General features: G+C 42.5%; 1 protein-coding gene across 1 annotated transcript in view; it reads right to left on the bottom strand.

The window, feature by feature from the left end:
• Positions 1–17,930, bottom strand: part of sema3aa (sema domain, immunoglobulin domain (Ig), short basic domain, secreted, (semaphorin) 3Aa) — a 30,568-nt gene extending 12,638 nt beyond the window's left edge. Inside the window, exons 1-3 of the mRNA XM_071501704.1 lie at positions 17,155–17,930; positions 4,295–4,455; positions 2,753–2,815 (exon numbers count right to left, since the gene is read on the bottom strand). Coding sequence (XP_071357805.1) covers positions 2,753–2,815; positions 4,295–4,455; positions 17,155–17,260 — 330 coding nt within the window. The 5' untranslated portion in view covers positions 17,261–17,930. The remainder of the gene's footprint in view (positions 1–2,752; positions 2,816–4,294; positions 4,456–17,154) is intronic.
• Between the last annotated feature and the right edge of the window lie 1,977 nt (positions 17,931–19,907).

The following is a 19,907-nucleotide window of genomic DNA, read 5'->3' as shown; positions in this document are numbered from 1 at the left end:
AGACAGCCAAATTATCCTCTTTTCTTCCTCCCTTGAACACATGTATCTCTTCAGGCTTCTAAACCTCACAGACGCTTCAGTTTGATGGTTTAATGATGTCCCTCAAATGAGACATCAATGCATACAAGGCTTCAAGTTGGAGTGATGACATTTTACGGTGCAATACCAAATTAGCTCTGGGATCAGACACTGAGAACTTTTTCCAAAAAACAGAATTTCCTGCTATTATGCAAAAAGGTAGAAACTCTTGTTTCAGGGCTGACTGTTTTTCATCCACGGTAATCTGAAAGTTGCGCAATTTGGAAATTACACTCATTTGCTCTGAGAATAAGGCATGAAAATGGATACCGCTCAGTAGACTCAATTTGAACTTCAGCCATTTTAGCTAGTTAGCTTGTTAGCTGAGGGTTTGATCCAGACATAAAACAAAATGTAAAAATGAGAATTTGTCGTTTTCTTAGCTGGGCAAAGGAAGTGTCCCCCACACTGTAAAACCACAAACTGTTTTTGCCTTTTGTACAGATTAAACAAATAAGATACAACATGGTAATTAGCAAGCTGTAGAAGTCCTAGCAGACAGATTTGTGTTTTTGTTTTTTTAACTTTTGAGAGAACCAGGTTAGCTGTTTTCTCTCTCCCCAGCCTTTGTGCAAAGGTAAACTAACTTACTGCTGGAGGTAGATTCATATCTACTCTACAGACACAAGATTGGTATCATTTTCTTCCTCTAACTCTCATTTAGAAAGTGAATAAGCATATTTTTTTGTTTTAATACACATCATGTTTAGGATGTGTGTAGTTTCTCTCTGACTGGGTTCAATGAAGAATTTAACACCTGTCATCTGCACACTTGCACACACTGCTTTAGCTGAATTCACAGAAAACTAAACTTGTATGATGTCTGGTGGCTGACCTCAGCCCTGCACGTCTTTGAGTCTATGTGACTGTGCAACTTAATGACTTTACCCCCTGTGTTTCCTACTGTCAAACAGCAGGAGCACATGTCCTCCACCACATCATTCTCACGGCCTTATTATAAGCGTTTCACAAGCTCTTGTAACCCCACTATGTCAGCTCTGTTTAGGATTTTACATGGCTGTCTTCAAGTTAGACTCATTAGCTATGTGGGAGGTAGGTTGTACCTAAACACTGACAGACTGTTAGTTATGCAAGTCACTCAAACATGCAGCTCTGTCCTGCCCACAGGTGAAAAATAGTTTCCCTGTTCACAAACCATGTCATTATGTGAAAACCACAACACCCACAGAGGATAAATGAGTCATTATTGGATAAAATTAACAACTCTCATTGCACTGAGTATTGATGATGACTTTCCATGGGAGAGATGAGTGGACGGGTTTGTATATATTTGGATGAGTTGAGTTGAGTGAATTTTGAGATTATGCTGAGGCCTCTAATTGAATATGGAAAACGAATAGGAAGTGTAGGATAAGTTAAGACCATTATTGTTTTTCTTTAATATCTGTAAAAGCTGAGTGAATAATCGGAAATGACATCAGGCAGTTTTATGAAATTGTGAAGCCACGCTCCAGTATCTGAACCTTTTGTTCACTGAATCAAATGCAACAAAACCTGGGCCATGTTACACACTCATCCTGCCAAGGAGAATGATACAGCCATCAGGCATTTTGGAGGGGGGCAGCTGTTACATTTGTTCTGCGGCTGTAAATTGTGGCTTGGAGAAATGCATCACTTTGGGAGCTCTGAATGCTTCAGTAATGTCCTAATCAAGGCCTCCCTGTGCTGTACTCCGTCTCTGCTCTTGCCGCCTCATTTTCAAGGGTAAACATTTTCACAGCACGCAAATACCTCATCATTGTGTTCTGGCCGATTTTGTGCTGCCAGAGCACACACTCTTTTTTTCCACTGTTTGAAGGAGTGAAGGTGTAGTGTTGCTTGTGCGGCTGTGACTTTGTGTTTGTGTGTGAAACCTAAAAAACTGGTGGTGAGTTAGATGCAAGTGGAACCTCTGTGATTTAAAAGGACTATGTAATTCTGGATAATCCTAAAACTCTGCAGCCACTGCTCTCGAGACCCATCCAGCCATGAAATTAAGATCAGATACTACACAGTGAGGGCCTATCCAAACAGCAACACAAAGATAATGCGCACTAACACCGTCGTGCACACAAACAAAGCTGGCAGCATATAGTATGAGTTCAGCAAACTTGCGCAGAATTGCACATGTGAGCTAACACATCATGCCAGATAACGGGAACTCAAACAATACACTCCCACATAAGTATGCACACGTGCACACACTCTCAGGCACATACATAAACATACTCCCAACATTAAACAGTACATCACAGAAGCAAATAACCTCTGAGGTAATGCGTCACAGTGCCATCGAGACACTGTGTACACTTGACTGTGACTGAACATCTGTTGTACAGTGTTTCTGTGTGTTCAATTGAGGGTGCCTGTGGGGGAAGGTCTGTAGAGAGTACACTGTGCCAGAGGTGAGATGGGACACGGCCAATATCACTTTTATCTGATGTAATTTCCTACTTCTCTACATTGCTCTTTGGTGCTGGATCCAGACAGTTACTTCTAAGATGTATTATTTGCATATTTAATGTGAGATGTCAGGTGACCAAAACACAAATCCCAGAGAAATTTGAAGAATTACATGGAAGCACAAAGAACCGCCACACAAATTGGGCAACAACAGAGGCATAAATTCTAGGGAAGAGCTCAAATCATGATGCTACCATGAGTGTGGACTTACCCCAAGGTCTTTCCCTGCCCACTTGCATTCATCCCTCTTAGAGGGGGTGGCAGGCCACGCAATCTGTGCAAAAATGAGAAAAAGACAAAGTCACATTGAGCTGGAGGTGGAGAGGAGAGAATCACATGTTGTTTCATGAAACAGGAAGGCAGTGAGTCAATGCAGTGAATCAGAAGAAACCAGGACATTTGTGTAATTCCAGGAGAATGACTTCTGATTTGTCATGTTTCATACTGACAAGGTCCGGTTTACTCACTTCTTTATTTCAGTATTGCATGTACATATAATAAATAAGCCATGGCCTTTTAAATGATAAAATAACAGACTGCTTCAAAGTGGTGAAGAAAATGAGTTTAGGTGATAGACCAATGAAAATGAATAGAGATAAGCTGAGTTAAATAAAATGTAACATATTTGTGTGAAACAAAAAATATGCAGGAATATTACACTCTATATGGCACAAATTTATATTTGTCTAATTATTGGTTCTGGCTCAAATTATGGGATTTAAAAAGTTAAAGTCCTTTCAACAGTTCAAACCCTGAGCATATGGTTGTAGTTTTCACTTCAAATATGAAGAGAAAGCAAGCTTTTGATACTTTGTTATGGAAGAGATAGGACTCATCGTCAAATAAGTAATAGCTTTGTACTGTCCTTACAGCAAATCCATCTGTGGCCCCTAGTGTCACATGAATTATAAACACACATGGAGCATGAGTGTGCATGTGTGAGCAGTAATGAGTAAGGGAATGATTATATACTCAAAAACTGGGTGCAATTGGGCTGACATTTTTTACTGGTGGCCACACAGATGTGGAAAAAGCAATGTAAATGTATGCCCGTGCATGTGTATGCATTATTATGTCCATACAATACACATACACGCACACATTCCTCATTCTGTTCTTAAACTTTATCTCCTCTCTAGATCAGCTGAGGCTTCCACTCTTGGGAAGCTGCGTTGCACATTTCAGGGCAATTACATTAGATTTGCTTAATCACTGCTTTTTGGCCTTTATCTTCTAATGATGCAAAGATCAGAACAAAAGAGCGAAAAGGAAAAGAAAAAATACACATCCGAGCCAAGGGCAAAAAGATTTCAGAGACACACTCTCCCTCTCTGCATTGACTATGTATTTTTCAGCTCTTTAATTCCCCTGCTCAGCTCTATGCAGCCTGCAGGCAACTCTGTGTCAGTCTTGTGCATCTATGATAGCTGCCTGAATCAGATAAAAAGACTGTTAACCTAGTCCAGGTGGAGTAATGGAATTATGGACAGCCCTGTCTGGACCGAGACAGAAGGGAGCGGAGAAAGACATGAGAGTAATGGACTCCAGAGAGAGGGGAGGGGAGAGGAGGGGAGGCGAGGAGAGGAGAGGAGAGGAGAGGAGAGGAGAGGAGAGGAGAGGAGAGGAGAGGAGAGAACAGAAGATCTTTCAACCTGGACCAAAAGACATGACTGCATTCAACTCTCACACAAACCTATTAAAAACAAACAAAATAAAATTCACCAAAATAAAGTTGAGCACATTTGAATCTTACCTGTTTGTGGTCTCTGTTGATGTTGATGAGGTCGAAGGAGAAGATGTGGTCCTCAGCTCCAACCAGTAGTCTCCCTCGCTCCTCATCCAATAGGAAAGTGTCGTAGCTGGAGCTGTTGGCTAAGCCATTGAAGGTGACGAGGTTACTGGACTCTAACATCTCTGAAAGAGAACGAGAAGAAAGAGTTGGTGTTGATAAATGAGTGTATGGAGCACAAAACAGTTACTACAATAGTTACTAAACCAAAAGTGTGGACTTAACACTTATGTTCCACTCTTTCTGACAGCAAACAATTCTCAATGGCTTTGCATTAAAAAAGAGAATCAATAGTTGAAAAGAATCAATAATTGATGATATGAGTGTAGAAAAATTGCGTTTGTCTTTGACTCTAAGAAAAACTATGAGTGCCTCTCCAGTCGAGATGCCCTGCTGTATGAAATGAGTTACTGACTTTCTTTTTTCCATGCGTCCTTAATTGCTTTTCCACACACATGCACATACGACACATGTCAGTCAGGTATAGCGTGAGACATTTAAAGTGAACACAGCATGTCCCAATCAGGGACACAGTTCAGACTGTTCAGCCGTGTGATTGGTTGAATAATTCATAGTGAGTCAGGGCCAGGGGAGACGCTGTGTGTAGGTAAGTATGTGTGGGTGTGTGTGGCATGTATCTGTAATTGGGTTATTATGTAAATTAAAATTAAAGCGATTCTGGCTGCTCATGTACTTCTACACTGTGTTCCACTCAGGTGTACAAAGTCCTGAAGTATTAATACCAAAAACATGCGGCTACGCTAAATGAAAACAGCACAAGACTTTAGATATGGGCTAAAGTCTAGCCAGACTGCTGAGAGTCAGTTAACGTTTAATTACCAAAGAGAAACTCCACCGACTCTGAAGAGTCAGCTTCACGAAGCGGCTACAGTGTTATATTAACAAACAACACTCCCTTCCTGAGAGCAAGTTAACCTAAGATTATACGTCCTGTAAATGCTAAGATGAACATCTTTTGTGTCATTAAATCACATATGCTGTAACTCAACAGAATATTGTTCGTTTTTACGTGTATGTTCAGTGTTCAAGGTAATAATCTGCGAAATCTTTGCAGTATTTTACAGACTAAGAAATGAATGAAAAATAACCCACAGATTAAACTATAATCAAAATTGTTTGTTGTAGCCCTAATTAAAAGTGTAATAAAATCAGTACAACACACTTTTTTTTTTTACACTTTTTATAGGTACTTTAACTTCCCTTCACATCATTAAATTGAATAGATGTGTATTATGATTTGGTGCTATATGAATAAAACGGAACTGAATTGAATTGAATTGAATAGATTATGAGAGACCAAGCTAAACAAATATATATATATATATATATATATATATATATACACACACACACACACACACACACACACACACGCACACACACATATATGTGTCTGTCTTGAATTATAATTAAGAGTAAAATAATGTTGGCAAATTGCATAGCATCTCACACAACAAAAATAATGTGCAGTATGTCAATCGGCAGTAGCCCATATTTGCTCGCACAGTATTGGCTGCTCTAAAATACAATAATTATAATAACAGCAGTAACATGATTTACAATTAAATAACATGAAATTGAATTAATCCATGAAACATATGCTTCTTGTTGGTCTACTGGACATGGAACATGTGGTCTATATATTTGCACCACAGGTACAGTCTTGTGATGCATCAGCCTCAGTCTGTCATCCATCATCATCAGTGTCACCACATAGCATGGACCCACACAGGAACACAATACAGAAACCAGCACAAGAACACACACACACACACACACACACACACAGACACACACATGAGCGTGCAGTCCAGTGGATTGTGATCTCCCTGCTCTCCCCACAAAGCTCTGATTGACGGGTTGCTATAGGAGCCATCTGCGCCCACTCACACTGTGTAAGATCTTGGACATCTGTGTCTACATAAAAGAAGGATCTGATGGAAGGGGAGATGGAGGAAGTGGTGTGTCAACCATCTCTGTGTATCGAGTACCGGTGGGGTGGATGAGGACCGTGAGAGGGAGTGGTCGTCACCTAATAAAGACGGTTGCAGCTCATCTGCGTCACTTGGATTTTGGTTTGAGGCGAGGTTTGAGGCTAAGGAAATGGAGTGGGTGGGTGTGGGCATGAATGGAGGTCTGTGGATGTGTGTCTGTGTGAGAATTTGTACTGTACCACAGATGGGTTGAGCGTATGTGTGTGGGTTTCAGTGTGTGTAGGTATTTTTTTTTTTCCTGCACTGGCCATGCAAACCAGCATCCTGGCATTCACATTTATACACACAAAAGAGAAAACAGCGCTGCAGTGATCAGATTAAGATGACAAGAAATTAAATAGAAGTTAAGAAGTGTCTTCAGAGCAATGCTGTGATCATGTGGTAGCCAATCAGATAGCCCTTTTTTACTCAGTTTACCAATCAGACATGACATCGCAGGGTCAGAAAATGAGATAGAGGAGGGATGTAAGGAAATGCGATTTCCAGTCAACAGACTGCCAGAGGAAGTCTTATGTTTCAACTATGAAGTCATGGAAAAGAGAATAGGATGTGGCAGAAAGCCAAGGTAGACATAAAAATGGGAATGAAATGGAAAAATAAATAGTTTAAGCTCTTGAAAGACCAGAGAAAATAAAAATGGAAGAAAAGAGATGATATCGTGGCACAAGGACAAACAGTGAATAGCAAATGAACAAGCCAGAGGACAAATAATATCCTCTATCTTCTCCCTGTTTCCACTTAGGGGAGATTTTTCTCAACTCGTCTTCAGTGCCATCTTGGCTCCACATGAGACGACCTGTATCAGCTGAAAGCGAGACTCTGGAGCTGAGCAGGAGCCAGGACTGCGCTCCAAAATGGCAGCGTCCGAGGGCCGTCACGAAAGGTTTCCCCCAGATGGGCCAAAGTAAAAAAACACACACGCATATTTCAACACATGGCGATCTCTGACAAAGACATGGTGGCCTGCGCACACAAAAACACACAAAGAGGCTTTATCTGCGCTGGGATCTACTGTGGTTTGGAGAATTGGAGGAACTGGGGCGTGAGCACCTAAGGACCTCCAACCTAAACACAGACACGCTCGTTTGGAACTGGGAGAGCGCACAGCACAGCTCATACAAAATATAGTAACTAGGCACAGGACAAGCACACACACAATCAGTGAACATACACGTAGAATAACACACACACACACACACACACACACACACACACACACACACACACACACACACACACACACACACACACACACACACACACACACACACACACACACACACACACACACAAAACAGGTTCAACATTAATTCAGTATGCTCTACTTTTAGAATGCAAACACCAACCACACCCTTAAACTGACATGCATATATTAATATTGACCTAAATGTTTACACTGCATTAATTCCCTGTGAACACACATATGAACACACACACGCGCGCACATACTTCCTCCCAGACTAAGTTGTAATCCAATAAGTATTTCTGCTTAGGCAGCATGAACTTGTGGAACAGGGAGCGCACTCAGCAGCTTCCACCTCTAACACACTCCCTGGCCCCGGACCCCCTCCCACCAATACAAACGCATACACAGACACACTTGAACACACCGCCTCTAATGTATGTGTGTGCATACACACGCCACGTGCCCCCTCCCCTCCTCACCACCCACAGTCTGCTTACACTAGCCACTAGAACACAGAGACATTTAAACACATATACTCATGTGTGCATATGCATTCCAGTCACTTCACACAGACACACGACTACACACACACACACACACACACACACACACACACACACACACACACACACACACACACACACACTCTCCGTTCGGTCTCTGCTGCCCAACTCCATCCCACTTTCTCTTGTTACACACAGCCTCTGTCTGCTCTCTTTCACTCACACATTCTGTCTTTCACACATAAAAACACGCACACCCAGTGGCCTATGCTAACGGCCACAGACATACATGCAAACACACACACACACAAACAGATGCAAATTTGTAGACACACCTGTGTACATGTAAGATTTTGCACAACCAGTGTGTTGGCCCAATTTGTAGTCTTTTGTTAATACATGACTGAAGTGTGCTGTTTTATCATATGTTGCAAGCTTATCTATATATTTACATAAGTACAGACTCAAGTTATATGTTTTCTTTTTCATATTCATTCCATGCACACACGCTGTATATTGAAGGACGTCTCTTGAAACTGGCAAATACAAGCAATTCATTCAAATAAATTATCATTTGTCCCTCTGTCATAATCCATTATGGAAAATAACCTGGCTCTTGTCTTAAAAAGCCCCAGAAAAAAAAAAAAAAGAGCTACATTCAAAATTCAAGTGCAATTGTCTGTGGAGTACTCTTCACTCCCCCATTCTCCAAACAGCCAGGCATTTTAGACGCCTACATGCCACGCAATAGCGGAATAATGAAACGGTATGAAAGAAAAGGCGACAGAGCATTAAATTATGTTTATCTGGATGTGTGTACGCGCGGCTGTGTGAGTGTGTGTTTGAGTGACATGAAACATAAAAGCCTGACAGAGGAAAACACTTGACTGAGATTCAACAGATGGTAATATTCCATTAAAATAATGTTGTTCATATATACGGTGCCTGCTCAACAAGGGGAGAGGAGTCTTCAGTATGTAAAAAGCTGCTCAAATGACACATTTTACTTGTTCATTTCCTGCTCATTGACATTGTTCTTTTTCTCCTGCAGTTGGCAGAGGGTGTGTGTCTTAGATACTGGACGTGTGGTTTGTTAAAGTGTGTAAGTCTATGTGTGTGTGTGTGTGTGTGTGTGTGTGTGTACTATGAAGGAGCTACTCCATTGACTTCTTCGTGGACAAAAAAAAAAAAAAAAAAAAAAACAGTCTGAAAATAAAATGGCAGCTCAAAAGGAATCGGAGCAGTGAATTACACATGTTTGTCTTTCAAATACAAGGCTAGCTTCAAGCAAAGACACACAGTACTGTAATATCTCCAGCGGTTTGGTTTGGCATGTCAATCTCTACTTCTGAATGCCTTCTTTTTTCTCTGTGTGTGGTGCGGTGTATGTTTCGCTGTTCTCATGATGGCCTCAGCCACAAAACACAGGTGTCGGAGAAAAAAAAGAAAAGAAAAAAAAAGACGAGACGGCCGCCCCATGGAAATTTGCTGAGAGCTTTGCTTAACAAAGTGTTCAAATATTATCCTGAGCTCAAGGATATCCACACATGCCTCAAAAGTTCACCTCCCCTCTCTGTCTTTCTCCCTCCCTTTTCTCTCTCTTTCTAAGCACAGTAGCAGGTGTGGGTTGGTTTCCATGGTGACCATCTGTATAATACAACCTGGGCCATTGGATTTCTCATTCAGGTGCAGCTGAGTGACTGCACTGACAGGAAATGTGCCACTTTACACACAGTGCCGTGAACTCTAAGATTAGAGAATGTGTGTATGAACCAAGTGTGTGTTGTTGATTAATCATTACAACCACACTGATTACCTCAGAAGTTTGCTAATGCAGAAAGAATGAGTGAGTGTTCTTTGTTTCCAGTTCTGAAAAAAAAACAGATTTAGTCAAAATAGTTCAACTTAATTTTCTATTTTTCAACCAAAGTGACTCATAGCTATAATTCATAGTCATTCATAGTCAAGAACTGTATCCTATGGGACGATTTAATACCATATTCTGTTCTGTGAATATGACTCAGAGTACCATAGGATATGTATCAGAGGGACTAACAAGGCAAACGTGACCACATCCCAAACCTCAGAGAATCTATATGGGTAGTCTAAGTATGTGTTGATTTCACCATGCAGCACCATTCATCTCTCTCAACCCAAATGCTAGACTTCCTCGTCACCGCACGGCATTCCTGTTCTCCCTCGAGAGAGAAAGACAGAGAGTGAGGAGCGATGCAGAATTACAAGAGCAGTGAATACTAGAAGAGTTGACAGGAGAAGAAAAGCAGAGAAAGCAACAGACTGAATGATAGACACACACAATAAAAAAAAAATCCAGCATAACGACAGTAAACTAAAGAAACATGAGCGCAGATGAAAAAAAATGCACACATACAACAAAAGTGGTTGAATATGGAACCATTTCATTAGTGTGTGTCTCCTCCTGTCATTGCATGGCTGGACCACAGAGAGCGGTTTTCCACCAGCACTGTGACCACAGACGGCAAGAGGCCTGGCCATGCCCGCCACAGAAAGCCCACTCACACACCACTAACTGCTCATGGTATAACCAGGCTGCTCAGTCGCTCTGGTTCATATTCATTTTTAAGGAAAACAAACAGAGACACAGACACACTTGCAAATACACGCTCACTTTCGCATGCAAATACAGCCACGAATGCAAACTTGTTTTTTGTGGACACACACACACACACAAAATCACAAATCACAAAATCGCTCCTTGGCAAAGCTGTGCAGAGAGAGGGAGATAGTGCTATCTATCGCGAGGCAGTTTGATGGATGGACGTTGAGAGGAACCAGGCTGTGGTTAGCGTGGTCATGTCTGGAGCCACTGCCTGTTAGTGCAGCCTGTCAGCTGCACAGTGGAGCTGAATGTCAGCTCTGCCATTTTATCAGAAATTAATGAGGCGAGGCTACGGATCTGAATGTGTCCCAGGCTAACTTGTGACAGTAAACACATCGATGCGACCGAGATGCTGGAGCACAAATCCTCATGCACAGATGCACATCTCAGCACTGTACAGTATTACAAAGTGAGGTTTCGTGCAATAGATGAGTAGTGTCTGCATTTCTTGAAATGGCTTTACACTGGAAAAATTATAATCAATAAAATCCCTGAGTTCTGCAATGTCCAATGTGGTGTTTTCAAAACCTTCCTCATTATATCTCATGCTGCTTGTGTTAGTCTGAAGGAAAGAAAGTCTTAAATTACTTAGATTTTAAAAGACTGTTTTTTTTTTTTACAGTTGACCTTGAAGTGTGACATTAAAAACAACAGCGCGTTAGATTTGGATTAAAACCACTAACAGTGTCTATAATTATTATACATCACTGTGCATCAATAGTAACATCAATCTGTGGAAAAAATCATTTCACACTCTGCTTTCTTTTCTTCTTCCCTTTCTTTGTTTGTGAGTCTGTCTGTTGTCTATCGGTCCTTCAGTCTGTCTTTCCACAGAGATGTCCCCCTCATTTGTAACTCGACTCTGTTCAGATTGAATGGTGCGCCCTCTTTCCATCTGACTGACAAGACTTAGCAGGTGGCGGGAACCATTCATACCCTCAGTTCAGCAATCTGCACTGCGCTGTAACCCAAGCCTATATCCCAAACACAGATGCAAAGACACTGGATATTTTTCCTGTGTGCATGTCCATACAGTGCTTATGTACACACAGACAAGAATGTACACCCAGCGTACACAATTGCTGTGTGCACACACATTAAGCTTTGAGCAAACACACACTGCGCTGACACTATCTCCTATCGTGTCCTCGGAGCACACATCCAGACCATTTTTAGTCATCAATTTCCTTTAAATAGAATTTTCTAAAGCAAATAGTCGTGTAATAACACAGCTATTTGCAACAGAGCATTTTATGAACACTGGGGAAATGCATCACAATCCAAAACACACACAAACTTGGAAAGTAAAGACACATGCGAATGAAAGGTCATAAAACTCACAAATTATACCTGCCTATATTTCAGCAGGGGGTAATGATAATACAATTTAATCACTCCTCCCGCATTAGTTTAAATCACATAAAATGGATCCAGTATGAAGCAATACATGACAAGGAACAAAGCTGACCTCTCCCTGTTTAAATATGCAAATGTGAAACTGCAACAAAAACAAGTGACATATTTTCCAGTGACTTGATGAATGGCTTTTTGTTTTGCAAGTGTGGTTGTGTCATTGCACAATTATCTGTGGGGCAATGAGTGTCAGTGCAAACACACACTTACGCACTCTATTATACCATCTTTCAGCTTGTGGATGAGGGTGGTGGGAGCTTACTAAACACTGCGGTCAGGTGAGTGAGTCAGCGTAAGGAAACTGAGGGTATTCGGATGTAACATAGGGGCATAGCTGACAAGCAAGCCACTTCAAAATATTGGTTTATACTATTGGAATGTGGCTGAGAGCAAAGTGTGTGTGTGTGTGTGTGTGTGTGTGTGTGTGTGTGTGTGTGTGTGTGTATCCAAATACAGTTGTAAGGAGGGATAGCCAAAGGATATGTATCAAGTGAGCTGCAATCAAAGAGACAGCAAGAGGCAACAAGTTTAAAAAATTACAAACAAACACACACACACACACACACACACACACTCACATACACACACAGCCTACTTGAAGATTGTACTTAGGGTCTGCGGTGCTGTGGTTCCTTGAGGAGGGACTGAGCCACAGGAGAGGGAGGAGGGGGTGGCAAGAAAAGAACGATGAGAGAGAGAGAGGGAGAAAGAGCGAGAGAGAGAGAGAGAGAGGGCGAGGGAGGCAGACATCTCCAAAGTTGGCGCGTTGGGAGCACACCTTATAATTATCTACATCCGCTCTGTCAGCCCCAGCCCACAGGATGGACAGATACAACAGAGTAGAGAAAGAGTGCGGCTCAGTCACATGCTCTTTCACATACAACAGAATGAATAGACAAAACACTCTGATAAACCAGCACACACGCAAACACCCACAAACGTATATACACACGGTACATATTTTCATAGGCAGGCACGCCCACACACAAACACACATGGACACGCTTGTACAGACGAGGCTTATTATGGGGCTGCGTCCAGACTGCGTTGAGTGCGGTTCCACACCAAGTGTCTATTTTGAAGGCAGTTCCAGATTCCCTGTCTCTTGCTCTATCTTTCCTCCACCCTTTCAGCCAGCGTGGGGCGGCTGCGGTGGCATTAAGAGGTCATACAGTAGGCTCCATAATTAGCCCCAGAGCTGAGGGTAATTATCAGGTTGTTTAACGAGGCCTTTTGGCTTTGAAGTGCCGCTCGCTGGCTCCTTTTTAGGGATCACAATAGGGTCAACTTTTGCAGTTCCACGGATCTGCCCTCCCCGTGAATTGACTCCATGCTGTATGTGCATCGATTGACCTTCAGGGGTCAGTGTTCCTCCTGATGGCTACCTACAGTGTGGGAGAGCTGTACACGGATTATGCTTAGGAATGCGATTGTGTGCAGGTATGTGTTGATCCACGGGAGTGTATCATTGTTACATACAGTACATATGGATGCTGTGTTGCAGCAGAGCCACAGCAGCACTGAAAAGTCTCAGCTATTAAAGATTAAAGCCCTACAATCTAAGATGATGATTATTGGTTATTCTAGGTGATGTTCGCTCACTTTTACTTGGAAATCCAGTTGCCATTTGATTCCCTCCAGTTACTACACAACATTGATGTCATATCAACATGTGCAATATCTCCGCTGAGCAAGATTATTTTAACTTGGACTTGAGTTTCACCTCATGTCTCCCTCTCCTTATGTTACTAGTGAAGGCGAGGAAAGTAAGAGCTATTTTAGTATCAAGGAGAGGAGAAAATCATTAACTCTTGTGATCATCGTTCTGTCCCCATGAAGCCAGATCCTCTTTGCTGAACGTCTAACTGACCCCACTGGGAAATCATTTACTCCACACTTGCTGCGCCAGCTGTCCCACGAGAGGTCATTTTATCTACCTGCCTCCATTGCTCAGACGTTCTGCCTCTCAAACTGCTCACTCTGCAGTCACTTGGCTGTCCTTTCCAGAGGAAGAAAATCACTCACTTCTGTCTGACTATCTGTCCCTGGAGGCCTGTCATCAACGCTCATTTGAGAGGGATTTCATGGGACCCTGCTCACGTGCTCGGTGTTTATTTGACCGCCTCAAATCACAGGCTGTGCTTGTTCCTGCGACCGTCCTACTTCTGGGCCTCTGTCTCTCTCCCACTCTGTGCTTGTGTGATCGTCCCACTCGAGGGCCTAGCCCACTCTTTTGCTCTGCGCTTCTTTGACTGTCCTTCCCAGGAGGATTCCTCCTTGTCGTTTATTTGACTTAATTACTATGCCGGCTTCATGGAGGGAGGGGGGGAGGATGAGTGACACTTCACTTAACGACCAGCCTCCCTTCCTTATGCGTTGTCTACTGTATGTCTGCCAGCTTTTCCTTCATTAAAAGCAAATCTCCTCCCCTCCACCCTCACTTCCACCATCCTCCCCTTCCTCCCCCCATCCACCACAGTGTGGGTGTTAACTGAGAAGCGTCCCCTGACAGGCATCAGGAGAGCCATCAAACACCTGTGGGCCCGAGACACAAGCGCAGACACCGGCGAGCGGTGACACACAAAGACGACGGCACATGATACGCTCTCATGCCTTTACACACCATATTCACTCACACAGTGACATGCATTTATACACAAACACACACACACACACACACACAAAACAGTGCAAGCCAGCAGCAGTTTGCAATCACACGCAATTACAGAAACAGGGATTCAACAGCACAATAAAAAAAAATACCAATTTGTGAGCTCATGCAGTCGTGCACGGTCACAAGCACAAAACCAGGTGTCTAATTATATGAGTGCACGCCAGACCTGACACTTTTTTTTGTCTCGCTAAAACACACACAAACTCACACACCGACACACCGCTTACAGTCTAAGAGGAGGAAATCACAAGAGAGGGTGTTGAGTCCTCACACCAAGACGTGGCAAGAACATTCACACACACACACACACACACACACACACACACACACACACACACACATAAACAATGAGGCTTTGATGTACTTTTAGTTAATATCTTTGCACATCCACAAAAGTACATCTATCATGACAGGCCACTCTTTCCCAGCAGACCTGCTCTCTCGGTTTGAAGATACACATCCATCACTCGCACAGTCACTCAAAGCACACTATGATGCTTGATGACATATCTCTTGTCTAGTATTGTTGTCAGCAACATGTTCACTTGTCAGACCGAACAGTGGAGAGGATCACAAAAAGGGGCAGGAGGGAACTGTATTCACATTCTTTTCTTTTAACAGATGACTGTGGAAAGAAGGGATGACATTTTCCCATCAGGCTCGGCTTCGTGTGAACTGACATAATGGAGCCCAGGGGATATACAGCTTGAACCAGGTAACTTTGTCTGTGATTCTTTCCAGATTTATTCTGTTCACACGGTAAATGCACGTCATCACCCTTAAAAATCTTTTATCATGACGGCAACCACAAAAAACCAGCGTCATCAGGAGACACGAGAAAAGTGTATTAAATGTTGAAGTAAAAAAGTCACGTGCATTTGGACTCGACTCAACAATAACCATACACAATTGGAGGCTGAAAGGGTGATAAAGGAAAATATACTATCCCAAAATTACAACTTGCACTCCCATCTAGAGAATAAAGCATGTCATATAGTAGGCCTCTAAACATAAGTTATACCAAACGTCTTGGCTAAAGATAGAAAATGAATTAGAGTGACAAACATTATATTCACCCTCTTCAAGACTGAAATTTGATTTTCCCTCAACATGGACTGAAATTATCGGAGGAACCAAAGCTTTGAGTGACAGTCAAACACACAGGGGGACTTTTAACCACACACTCATGTTTTCAGCTGCAAAATGATGGCAAATCAGCCTCGTTCATAAATTTTCAGAGGGCATGCTTTATGAGGGTAACGGGACTAAAATAAAGAATCGAGAGACCACACTCCCAGCTCTATACTTTCGGTCATGTTTTAGGACAAAGAACCACAATAGCCTCCCGCACTGACATTAAAAAGAAGAAGAAGAAGAAAAAAAACTTCCAAAAATATGCCAAAAATGTTGAAAGTTATTTCTAGCTTGAGATGAAAAGTCTGCTATTACAAAGAGCCTGATTTAGTGTAGGGTGTGAGAGAGGAGACGAGACGGAGAGAGAGAGAGAAAGAGAGAGAGAGAGAGAGAGAGAGAGAGAGAGAGGGAGGAGGAGAGGAAGAACCGGCGCTCCGCAGTCTCCCCTCAAAATAACACAGAAGGAGAGAGAATAACATGTTTGAAGTATACGTCAAAAAACTTACACGTGCACGATATAAAAAGACACAAAACGCCCTCTCATTCTCGAGCAATACATTCTGTTGCAGATATTTGATTTAATTCATAAGCATTAAATCAACATGTAAATGTAGTTTTCTATTTAAACGAAACTCAGCAACTCTTGGATCCATTTAGGATAGAGTGACAACAAGTCAGGAAACCTGCGTGGCCCCTTAAAGAAAAGCTCTGTGTCATGACTGAAGCAGAGTTTTTGGGACAGAAGCCATTGAAACAGAGGCTCTACTGCCTTTTTCAGAGCACTTAACAGGGCTGTACAGTACTAGCAGAAGGGGACAGCACAAGGGGAAAACTGGTACAGGGGCCAATATATACATTTAAGTTCAGGCGAGAGCCCTTCCTCAGCATATGGAACCAATCTGACTATTTGTAAGGAGAATAGTGGATTCTGAGAGACAAGCAGTGCGAGTAAGAAGGAAGGAGTGAGTTAATGGGAGACAGGAATACAGAAGCTTGAGCAGATAGTTAGATGCTGACCAAGAGGGAGAAAGAGTGAATGAGACAAACACAGAGGCAGAGTCACAGTAATAGAGTAGGAAAAAGGGATAGTCAACATAAAAAGAATGGATGAAAAGAAAAGCATGAAAGAGCACCCACAGGAAAAAAAAAAGAAAGAAAAAAAAAAACACATCAGACAAGCTTGTCTACGTTAAAAGCACCGGCAACCGCCGCGGCCCCATATATCCTGGAGTCAGGAGAGAAACGAGAATGGGCTTACCCTTGTATGACAGCTTTAGCCTGGGTACGTTGTGCTTGGGCTCAACTCCTCTCCCCAGCTGCACCGCCCCACACAGCAGCACTACAATCCCAAACAGGTAATCCATGGTGCTGGAGTGCTGCTGGCTGGCCTCCAGACCAGGGGGCACTCACACCCCGACCAGTTCCCCCGAGATGAGTGTCTCTCGCTTGGGAACGTGGAGCTTGGAGAGTCCCTCCACGCAAGCCCTGAAAGTGGAGGTTCCAGGGACGGGGGGTGGAAAAAAAAAAATCCTGGCTGTGCTCCCCAGCTCAGAGTGCAGACTGTGGGGGGACTTCTGTAGTGTGAAGTGGGTGGAGGGGTGCCGCTCACATGGCTCCCCGTGTGGAGGTCCAGGATATATAGTCCCTTGGTTTATCTGTCCTCCTCCAGGTGAAGGCTCAGCAAGGCTTCAGCTTGGCTTGAGTGAGGTGATAGATAGAGTAAAGGTAAACCAGATGACTTATCCACAGTAGTGAGGCTATCCTTTTCTAGAGATTTTTTTTTTTTTTATCTCTTTCTGTCTTCTGGCTTCTTCTCTTTGAGCAGACACTCACAGCAACCCTCTAATCCTTGTGTGCGGCTCCACCAGACTGCGAGAGAGAGAGAAAGAGAAAGAGAGCTTCACCATCCACGGGAAGAGAGGGGAGGGGAGGGAGAGCAGCTGAGAGAGAGAGAAGGGGAGTGCTGGTGAGAGAGAGAGGGAGAGGAGGAGGGAGGGCTGGATGACTTGAGAGCAACGATGAAACCAGTACAGTGGATAGGAAGTATAGTGGATTTAGGTTTTTATAGTGTTGTCTCTTCCCTCCCTGTTTCCTTTTTTGTTAGTCATCAATTCTCCATTTCCTACATTCTAATATCTTACACAAAAACTCTTTGCCCCCCTTTGTCAGTTCTTTTACCTTCCTCTCTCTTTTTCTGGTCAGGTTATTCTGAGTTGCATCTCTGAGTACATCTATCACCTTTTCCACCAGTTGATGGAAAAACATGCAGGCACTGGTGTTTAAAACTCTGCTGCATTTCAGGAATTAATGATTCAAATGATTATAAAAAAATAAATCTAATGGAAGAGCTTCCAATCAACTAACACAGGCACCAATAATGATGACACAGTGGTTTGTAGCTTTAAAAAGCCCCAAACAAAGCGTCCTCTGGGTTTAATGCCCCTGTTAGTGTATTTGTCTCTCTGTTGCTCCTTTGTTGCTCTTCCTGAGGCTTCTTCCATTTTTTCCTCATTTCACCCATTAAGGGTTTTGTCTGCTGTACAAACTCTAAAGCACCTTGAGGTAAATTAAGGTAAAAATTGAATTGTTAGATTTTGTTTAAGAGACGGCTTCTGAACAAATGTCTGGTCAGTAAAACAGCCTTTAGAGGCTGAAATCGTACGTCAGTTTTTTTACATTGTGTTATAGCTTTTTCATCATGTAACAGTCACTTTATATGTTGCAGCTGTTTCAGCACGGGGTCATGATGTATGATAATATGCTTCACAATATTTCAGGAAATATACTGTTTTTACAATCAAGAGTTAGATCACTACAGATGAGACAGATTGTCCATAGTATCTCTTTAAAGTTTAAATGCATTCTGGATCTCATTTATAGCTTTTGGGGTCTTTGTGTTAAAACTTGGGATTGAAGTGGGTTTGGGAGTTAGTAAGGATCAGACTGGATGACATGGATAAAGAAAAACAGTCACAGCCCTGGGAAAAGCTGAGAGAAATAAATCAGGTCCAGGCAAGGCAGACCAACAGTGTCTAATTTCTATAATGGCCATATCATGTACACTCTAAGCCCCGCCTTCTACAAAGTAGATTGTAAGATAAGGAAGGTCTTTATTTTTTAAAAATGGCTCTCAAATTAATTTCTAACATTTGTTTTCTTTTGAGTTTTTATTTATTTATTTACATTTTTCGGAGAGTTATGAGTGGTCACAGTCGCAGCGTTCCCACGGACAACAGTTTATATATTTGCCGTATCCAGATGAACCCTGTGGTTAAGGGAAACACATGCTGGTAGTTAACCTGTATAGTCTGAGACAGATCCTGTCTCTGGTAAAGTCATTCACATCAGCGAGGCAGGTCAAAACCCCCCCCCCCCCCCCCCCCCCCCCCCCCCCAACCCCTGCTAGCCCCTGCAGGTGTTTGTCTATGTGTGTGTGTGTGTGTGTGTGTGTGTGTGTGAGTGGGCACCTCCTGCTTCCTCTCAGGGGGTGACATAGCAATGGTGAGGTGATAAAAGCTTTGATAAACAGGGGTGCTGATGTGTCAACTCACACACCTTAAGACACTAAAAGAAAACATTGAGAAATGAGCTGCTGTAGTGAGCGTAGTGAGTGCGTGCTTGTGATATAAGGGCACCCTCATATCCCAGCAGTACCAGTACGGCTTTGTTTTGAAGCTATTGCTGCATTGTAAAGCGTATCTGATCTGGCATTTTGTGCATGTTTGTGTTTTATATGAATTGCAGCTTTTTTTTTTTTTGCCCTACAACATTTTTAGTATTCTACATAATTTCTGGATAAATCACAAGAAAAGTAAAGCATGTGGGACATCTGTCACCTTAAAGAAACATTGTCCTTAAAGCCTAATTGCAGTTTATTACAACTTGGATCTTATTTTTGTAGTTTTAGCCATCGTTCCTATTGGTAAAAACAACACTTTATTCTCCAAGTTAACTGCTGAGTTCTGGAAACACAGCGTCATTGCTGTAAAAATCAGACAGGGTAAGAAACCC

This window comes from Trachinotus anak, unplaced genomic scaffold, assembly GCF_046630095.1.
Source record: "Trachinotus anak isolate AG129_WGS33_773 ecotype Australia unplaced genomic scaffold, CSIRO_AGI_Tana_v1 ptg000018l, whole genome shotgun sequence".
Lineage (NCBI taxonomy): Eukaryota > Metazoa > Chordata > Actinopteri > Carangiformes > Carangidae > Trachinotus > Trachinotus anak.
Note: the sequence above shows the minus strand (reverse complement) of the source record. Positions and strands in the feature narration are given on the sequence as shown.